This window comes from Choloepus didactylus, chromosome 13, assembly GCF_015220235.1.
Source record: "Choloepus didactylus isolate mChoDid1 chromosome 13, mChoDid1.pri, whole genome shotgun sequence".
NCBI lineage: Eukaryota > Metazoa > Chordata > Mammalia > Pilosa > Megalonychidae > Choloepus > Choloepus didactylus.
In genome coordinates, this window is record NC_051319.1 from 54,661,805 (window position 1) to 54,671,549 (window position 9,745).

Genomic DNA, 9,745 nt, shown 5'->3' on the forward strand with positions numbered 1-9,745 from the left:
AATCCAATACACATAATTTCTATAACATGGAGCACCGGCTTACCAACACCTTTCAGAAAGCCAAGCCTCTGAATAGCCCCAAATAGAAGTAGATGTGCCTCTCCAAAGTAAAACCATTATAATGACACTGTTTTGAATATTGCCCTTTTAAACATATCGTATCCATATTAGGCAAAGCATTTCAGATTTTGTACTTTAACATTGTGTATCAAAGAGGCCAAGATGACTCTCTTGAACGTCTGAACTGTAGTTCAGGTGTGAGAAGGATAACATCAATGAAGAAGGATGGCAACATAATTAAATAAGGTTTCTCTTTGGTCAATATGCTAAAATCCTGCAGTCATAGCAGGATCTTCCAGCTAATGAATCGAGCCCCCTGTGCACAACTGAACACCACTCTGTGTTACTATGTTCCAGAATATTTTACAGTTTGTTTTCTTTTGTTTTGTCTTTTTATTTCAACAAAATGAAAATAGAGCTCGGAAGTAAGTTGTGTGAGCCGTTCCTTTCAACATTTGCAGAATTTTCTACTGGCTGCATGCACCCAGCGGATCTTTTATTTGTGAATTTTAGTAGTCTGATTGCTGCTATGGAAATGTGTTCCAAAAATCATGATATTTTCCTGTGATAAGTGAAGTTCACAAGGAAGAAATTAACATATGTTTCTTATTCTTCTTTTTGGGGGGGAAGAAAGGGTAATACGCATCTGCATGTTACCTTTTATTCTGGCAAGTGAGCTCAAGGAGACTTTCTACCAGCTCTCCTACATTACAGGCAGTATAAGAAACAACAAAGCAAGATGATTTAAGTTTAGGGAGCTGAAGGACTTCTGATCAAATAGGGGTACTCTATATCAGCTCTCTAGATTAGTAGAAAATAAACTGGGCAAAATTCTACTGTCAGTTATATAATATAGTAACCCAAGGAAAGAAAATCAGGCTTCATTAATGAAGTGCTCACCTCAGCTAAGGGACCACCAGCCCTTCCATCTGACTTGTGGATGGAGTTCAGAACTTCCTCTGTGCTCACAAGATGCTGCAGGCACCTGACGCAGTGTTCTCCAAAGTTCAGTCACTCATTTGCCAGCTATACTATTACTTAGTCCAATTTGAAAAAAGCAGCATAACGTATCACTTGCATCAAAGGGAAGGTAACGATAACAGCAATAGACAACCCAAATGCTGATATTGGATTCTAGCCACAGTCTGTTGTGGGCAGAAAGTTCCAAACTGAGATGCTTTTCTCTCTTTAAAAAGAGAGAACAGCGGGTATTAGCAGATAAAGATAGGGTAGGACCAGCCTTAGACATTCTTGTAATAGTAATCAAGAATTGGATGAGTGTTAAAGGGAATAACTGTCCTACCCTAATAACGGTCTCTCAGTTTGTTTTAGTATTGTTTAATGTCTTGTGTGACTATCACTTAAAGTCTTCTAGAATACCTCTGTTGGTATAAATCCTAAGCCAACCCTCTTCAATTCATATGCAAGGAAACTGAAGGTCAAATTAGGGTCCCATTTGGAAGATGTGTCTGGCATAGCTGCTCTCTCTGGTATGTCCTACTGATGTTTGAGGATCTTTGGCTGTTGGGGGTTTTTTGCTTGTTTTTAAAAGGCAAATATCAAGAAGTATAATTGTAACCTTTCGAAGTACTCAGAAAAGTCTTTCTCGACAATGTATTTGAATTAAGTATAAGTTTGTAAATGTCTGTTAGACTAGACCATATACCATCTTTATAATAGCATAAAAAAGATCCAGTTAACTTAGTTCCAAGTGTTCTAATAGAGAAATTCATATCTCAATGACAAGCTAGAACCATAAACTGTTTTAGATTGTTAAAGATCGTGTTGGAGGTTGGTGTCAAACCCTTATTGGCAGAAGGAACTATATTTTCACTGTAAAGCAGATTTAGTAACATATTGTATATCTCCTGGTTTCAGAACAAAATCACTGAACAACATGAAAATTTGTTAAAGAAATCTCCCTGGCAGTAAAATCTTGCCCTGTGACTTTTTATTCATTCTATGTGATTACTTTTAATTTAAATGGAAAAATAATCAAGAGCCCCTATTTAGAATTAAACCTATATTTTGTAAAATGATTCATCATCAAAGTAATAAAGTTAGCATGTTTTTAATTTTTTTTTTCTTTTTTTTTACTCATTAAGTGACTTAGAGGGATCTGCCTCTCATTTGGAGCAAGGCTTGCAATTGTTGACTTAAGTAACAATATATATTTAACTCCTTGGTACATATATTTAACTTCTTGGTACATAGTAAATGCTGAAAAAATATTCTTTGAACTAATACAGTAAACAGATGAAGAAACAGTAAAAGTTCTCCTTCAAAAAGTTGTTTCATTTTTTTTTGCTTTAAATGATGGCCTTTTGACTGTCAATCCAGTACACACAATGATACTTAAAAGAAGCTAAAGTAACCTTACGAGTAGAAATATCATCTCTCAGACACTTTAATTGTCCTCTGACTTTTATCTACACTAAAAATTAAGGGACATTCTCTCAAGGAAATGGTCTGGCCCCACTTCAAATTCAATGGCAGTTTAAGATAAAAGTCAAGTGAAATACAATGAAGAATAAGAGAATTATGTGTTTTGAGTTGTCTTGCTGCTGGTTGAACAGAAACTTTACTTTTGTTAATAAGAATCTCACTTATCACTGTGTTTTCATCAGGTTCAAATACCTAACCCAATTCATTTCAGATAGGAAGATGCTCATTGCTCCAACATTGATGAAATTCCAGTTGCTTTGCATATTTCTTCCTATGTCTATTTGTCATGATACTGGAGCTTTAAGCGGTGTTTTTGCTTTTGCTCATATGGTTAAATCCTTATGAGCCTTTCTGAATTCAACTTTAACTACCGGGTAAATAATTGTCCTGAGGACACCTCATTTCTTGCTCTCTCTCCTTCCTTTTTGCCGTGTTGGGGAAGCATGCTTCTCATTGTACCAGGCACATAACCAGTTTGGACTTTACCTCAAATATTCAAGGCATTATCCATGCAGTTATTTGCTCTTGTCAATTTTGTGCATGCTCTTTGGAAGGCATAAAGTAGCCATAAAAAGAAGGGAACTTATCTGACTTCAGATTCTATCTTTTAGATTGAGGAGTGTGAAAATGGAACAGAGAAAACTGAATGACCAAGCAAATACTTTGGTGGACCTAGCAAAGGTAAGCTTTAGATGCTTAGCTTTCATTGTTGCATCTGTCGGACCTAACTGCTGCACAGTACCTAATAAATAAATTTAGTTAATAAATCAAACCAGCAAGCCACCAACTTAAAAGAAGTATTCTAAAACTCTTACATTTATATGCTGTTTCCCTACATACATTATTCAGTCCCTATTCTAAAAGCTTTCCTATTTACAGTGATTTGGAAGCACAGTAAAAACTTAAGTGGAATATGACACAATAACATTGAGATTCTTATTTGTAACGCAATTGCAACCCATTAAGGCAGAACTACATCCTGGGTGTGCCTATGAGGTTCACAGCTAAATAGGACTAATCGATAATATCAAAACTTTTAAAAATATCTTAAACAAACTTAGAAGAATATAAAGTAGAAATTAAAAAACCTACCAGAAGTTACATCTAAAAATGAAAGTTATCTTTCAAAAATAAAAGTAACCCATTTTTAGAATATAATTTTCCCTCCATTTCATTATTTAAAAATCATACCACTTAAAAGTACATTTATAGTCCCCATATTCTTCTACCACATTTATGGAACATAATATGCTTTGAAGGAGGCAGCTGTTATTTGGACCTATATATTCCATTGCATGTTTGATAAATCCAGTATGCTATTTAGTAATGCCTTATAGATAGTCTATAAAAATACATATTTGGCCTAGTCCCGTTAAATGCAATTATATTCATTTAAAAATATAATCTCAATAACACATACTACATATATATGTTGAAGATTAATATTTTGTATTGCATAAATAGAAGATAAATGAAGTATTTATTGAATCACCCCTAGGAGAGCATAGATCATGCATTTCAGCTGGGCAGTACTTACATACAAGGCATAAAGATGTCTTTGATTAACATTTATACACATGATTCTTGCTCTGACCCATTGATGGGGCAGGCTCTTACATCACTCCTAGACCAAATGATAAAATAAATCAGGTATTTTTACACGAAAACAGACCACCTGAAAATATAATACAGCTATGTAATTTCACTCCAAGTACACCTATGAAGCAAGATGCTGTTTCTTTCCGATTATTTCTGTAGTACTATGCTTATTGTTATGACTGTAGGGCTGCACATGCTATAAGGATTCAGTGTTTGTTGAATGAATGGATGTTATTCACTCAGTGTCAAATCTATGCATTAAAATTAAAACTTGATGAGCTTTTTTGTTGTTTCCATGGCCAAACTGAAACTAGGTGCCTATGTTCTGATGAATAACTCTCTCATTTAATCAGTTCATTTAGGGTTGTTAAGCAGGACATACTTCAAAGGGAAGGGGGATAGAAGGGAATGGTTAGACAATGGGTCTCAGACTTGGGAAAGGCTACACGGGGCTCGGGGTAACATCACTTACCTTCCCTTTATGATGACCCTCTTTCCTCTCTGGCTCTGAGCTTGTCATCCTGGGGACCTCCTTCCTTGCCTCCTTCACCTACTTAAGAAGATCATATCTGGAAGTCAATCATGGATACCTTGTATTCAAAACAATCAATTATAGGGCTCCCTGGGACACCATAAACATCTCCTCATTTCAATCCACTTGGTTCTTACTAAGACTTAGCCAACAAGGGGGATGGCTGGGTTTATCACATCCCCTCCCCACCTTTATTCTCTCAATGATTACTTATAAAATGGCTATTTGATCCAATGAAGACAGACCTATAATTTGAAACATGGGCAGCAAAATATATGTAGAAATTTGCTATTATTTAAAGTCTCTAAATTATTTGATTATATCAATTTGTCCTAAACTTCATTCGTATTCCACCCTCAAAATTTCTGCTATATCTCAATACCATCTAAACTATTACTGATTATTCTTTAAAGCTGCTTGTTTTTAAAAATTAGAATTATACCAAATAATATTACATGTAGCAAAACAAATTTGATGTGCTAGTTAAATGTTTATAATGACCACTAACATACATACATAAATATTAAATTTAAATATGTTTATCCATCTGTATATCACCTGAAATCAACAGGCTTACCACCAGCAGTACCTGCCCCACACTTTCTGCAACTGGATCTAAGTAACACCTAAGAGCTAGTGTTTCTAAATGCTGGCATTGAGAAAACACACCATTTGCTTTGGTAGCTGAGGCTCCTGTTAGATGGAACATCACCAACACCAAAACTCTGAGCATCGACAACTTACTTCCAGGGCAAGCATAACTGAGTCTCTTACTTCTCTTCATTGATATTCCCCCTCATCCTGTTTTCCAGACCCAGAACATCATGTATGACATGATTTCCGACTTAAACGAAAGGAGTGAAGACTTTGAGAAGAGGGTTGTTACCCTGGAGACAAAACTAGAGACTTTGATCGGGAGCATCCACGCCCTCCCTGGGCTTATAAGCCAGACCCTCAGGCAGCAGCAGAGAGACTTCCTCGAGGCTCAGATGGAGAACTATGACAAGCATGTCGCCTGCACGGCCGAGCGCTCGCGGTCCTCCTCCAGGAGGCGGCGGTCCTCCTCCACGGCGCCACCAACTTCATCAGAGAGTAGCTAGAAGAGAATCAATTAACCACAGAATAAGACTTTTTGCCATCATATGGTCAATATTTTAGCTTTTATTGTAAAGCCCCAATGGTTCTAATCAGTGTTATCTGGGTTCTGATGTCAGAATCCTGGAAACCTGAACACTAAGTTTTAGGCCAAAATGAGTGAAAACTCTTTTTTTTCTTTCAGATGCACAGGGAATGCACCTATTATTGCTCTATAGATTGTTCCTCCTGTAATTTCACTAACTTTTTATTCATGCACTTAAAACAAACTTTACTACTACATTATATGATATAGAATAAAAAAAGTTAATTTCTGCACATACTTGTTTGGTCAGTTGACGTTTCTAAAGTTTCATTTCTCACATTATTTTCAAGGTAAAATGAGTGGTGATCATCTGATACATGCTGATAATTATGACTTCCAAACATTTGGTCATATGGCAAAAAGACATTTAATTCCTCCATACCCTGTTTTGGAAGACTCCCTCATTATGGAACATTGGGGTCACAATTATTTGACCCAGCCCAGCCTATTATTCTTTTCAGGTTTACTGTGTCCCATTTTTATATTGTGTGTTTTCAAATTATTTGGAAGGTAAGACTTTTATATCAGAACATATAAAAATAGGGGCATAGATTTTTTCAAGCTTTGCCTAGATTGCCAACAAGCTCACATGGAGAAAGTATCAGGATACACCATTGTCTGTGAACTGTTGTTGCCAAATTTTGGTCTAAACTAGTTATTTCATATCCTCTGGTAACGATGGTCCATGATGCATTCTATGTGTTTGAGTCATATACATACATATTCACATATATATTTGTTTGCATAGCTCCTAAAAGCATAATTGACATATATGAACATAACTCTTAACATGTCAGATATCACCCAGCAAATGGTCCCCTCTCGGTCTGTATTCGTATACCAAGTACAAAGAAGTAAATGGCATCTAATAAATTTCACAAGTTTTATCACACTTGTTTCATGGGCATTAAGGTCAGTTTGTGCTAAAGGTAACTGAGTGGACAGAGCTGCAAACATTTCTCTTTCCAAATTTACTCTTAAGAATTCACTGGGTTTAGAAGAATCATTTTTGAGGTGAAAGCAACATGGAATTCCCTGTCATGCTTTTGTTTCCCAGTCTATTGGAAGAGCTAATCGCCGGTGGTAGGGGCAACACATTATAACATCAAGCTCCATTTGGTCAGCTCTTAAACCAATTGGGTCTCATGACTAAACCTGAAAATCAATCACTCCTTCATTTCACAGAAATCCACTTAAGGGGCTTTTGCCCTCCTCACCTTTATTTAATGCTATATACTTTAAAGCCATCCTTAAACATGCTAGTATATTGAATCTTTTTTTTCTTTTTTAACACAAAACTAGAGTGATATATTTGATCCATGTTGCATAGCTCAGTGAAAAAAAATCACTTTATTCTCCATAATTGATATAAAAATCAAAATATTTCCTTTCAAGATCAAGGGCAAAAAAAGTATGATTGCATTAGATTGCATGAGAACAACTTACCATTTATTACCCATCCAAAGTACCTGAAACAAAAGCACATTCACACATCTTATCTATGTCTGTTTTGGATAAGGACAAGACCTGGAAAGTCTTTCAATAATAAGTAAAAGAAAAACAAGTAGAGCCCTGCTTATAAGAATATACTGCAGAGTTAAACGAACGTTTTATCCTGCTTCATGAGGATTTCTATTTCATGGAAAAAATTAAAATTTCCTTTTATATATTTCAGGTTACATACAAGACTATATGAAGTATTTAATATAAACATCTTATATAAGAAGGAGAGAAATTTTGAAAAAATTAATTTGCTCTCACAATTGATGCAGTTAATGCTTACATATTCTACTTCTGTTGTGACTAAAAGGCAGAGGAACAGATAATTAAGTTGAATTTTCCTCTTACTGATTAATTAGTACCACCATCCCAAAGCACTAGAACGTGAGGGAAAGAACACAGTATTGCTCCTTTTGTTGAAGAGGGAAAAGAAAGCGAATTTTAATTTGGATTTCATTACCTTGTATTTATTCTCTTTTTCCTGATTAACTGAAGCTCATCTAGGAGAAATGATTCTTTTGTCTTCCAAAAGAATGTTGGTCTTGCTTTCCGTGTTCCCCTATGCAAAGTATATGAAGACTAGTGAATATATCTTTTGTTTCTGTGTTAAAAAAAATCTTATTAATTTAAGACTAAGTATTTATAATTTGAAGAGGAGGTGATCCTTCCATTGTGTAGACATTCTGGTTAGTTATTTGCTGAATAAACCCTACTTTACCCAACATTACGAAGTCTTTCCCAAGTGGTTTTGAACACTCCAAGGCAAAATCCTCTAAGGATTCCTAAGATGACTATTCCTTTGTGATGATATTGCCTGGCTTTAATTTGTACTGTTTTTCAGAATTTCCAAGAATAAAGTTAAAAATTGATTTCTGTTTGTCATACCTCAAGCCAGTCACACCCTTGCTGGCTATTTTTTTATGTTAATACAAGAGCATATGGCTAGCAGAAATCATTTTACATTACACGTACACCACCTTCCTGAATAATTGTCATTTCCCTTATATGCTGTGCCACAGGTCACCAACTAGAAAGATCTCATGCTTGTAAAGAAATGAGGATGAACCAAATACATAAGAGATAGTAGGTCTAGGAAATTTCAGGTGCTTTCTCCCTAGCTTTTCCTCCCTTTGTGATTGTTTTTGAAGAGACTCTCCAATCAAGTCACCTACTTTAAGCAAATAATTATGTTCCAAAATAGAGTAGAAGAATTGGGAGGAAAGTGATTAGTTAGCATTAACGTGAACCAGAGGGATGGATTAAAAGTCTACCACCCTCCTAATTTTGAGCTTTGCCCAGTCTTGAGAAGTAACATGGTGTAGTGTAAAGACATGAGGTTGTGAGTCAGACCTGGGTTTAGAACTTTGTTCTATCATCCCTTAGCTGTATGCTCTTGAAGAAATCTAATCCTTCTGCCTCTGTTTCCTCAAGGTAAAATGAGATTTAAAAAAAAAAAGAAAGAAACAAACAGGGCTCTACAATCCCCACTCACCTGTCTAGTTAATTCTTGAAGCAAGTTACTGGACTCTGGATTATAATCATTGCAGGTCCTATCACTGTTTCCTCTTGTTTTTTCTTTTGTTTCATTTTTTTTTCAATGTGACCTAGGATATCATTAGACACATAAGCTTTGTGGGTCTGGTAACGCTTCCTCTCTTCTTGCCATCCCACAACATCTATGCATAAAATCTCCACTGGTACCCTTTGAGATCAACCTTACAACCCTGAAATTGCTAGTATGTTCAGTCTCTTTTTCCTCTTTTTAACAAAAACAAAGAGTGATATATTTGATCGGTGTCTCATAGCTTAATGAAAAAATAACTATTCTCCTCAGGTGTTGGTTGAGGGATATTATGAGTTACTAAAATAAAGTTATCCAAATAATATCTTCACTGTAAAGGAATAAAAAAAGTTGATTTAGTAACAGGACATTTGGGTCTCATGTATACCAAAATCTAATACTTCTGACCACAATATTCTTTTAAGCTACATTACTCTCTCTAAATGACCAGAATTTCCACTGTGCCACCTACCATTCCTTCTAGGATGCTGGAGTGGACCAATGCCTGTCTCAAGTTTACATACATAACATAACTGCACATGTTTGTGAGTCATATATGAACCTATTCTCCCTCTACCTCCTTTAATCACATCTTTATTTGTTTTCCTGCTTATAAATGGTTGAACATTCATATTTTTTGTAGGCTTTGGAAACATAAGCCCAAAATTAACCTGTCATTCTGTTAGATAAAATCACAGTGCTTCCAAGAACAAACTAACAGTGAATAGACAAAAGGCTTTTAATGAGCCAATATTTTTATTTTTGAGTTTGTAGGAGGGAAAAAGTGCATTATGAAGAAACATTAGCATCCCTTCAATATAACTGCAATAGGGTACTTTTTAATTTACCTGTGCAAAACTTAAGTTTA

At 35.5% G+C, this 9,745-nt stretch overlaps 1 protein-coding gene and 1 long non-coding RNA gene across 2 annotated transcripts in view; one reads left to right on the plus strand and one right to left on the minus strand.

Moving 5' to 3' along the window:
- KCNN2 (potassium calcium-activated channel subfamily N member 2) overlaps window positions 1-6,049 on the plus strand; it is a 152,649-nt gene extending 146,600 nt beyond the window's left edge. Inside the window, 2 exon segments of the mRNA XM_037801647.1 lie at window positions 3,117-3,186; window positions 5,449-6,049. Of these exon segments, the coding sequence (XP_037657575.1) occupies window positions 3,117-3,186; window positions 5,449-5,736 (358 nt within the window). The 3' untranslated portion in view covers window positions 5,737-6,049.
- LOC119508146 lies at window positions 5,501-8,889 on the minus strand. Its single transcript, XR_005211405.1, has 3 exons — window positions 8,809-8,889; window positions 7,777-7,875; window positions 5,501-5,732 (listed from the first exon to the last, which is right to left on the minus strand). It is a non-coding gene; the product is annotated as an uncharacterized LOC119508146 (long non-coding RNA).
- Window positions 8,890-9,745: the final 856 nt, after the last annotated feature.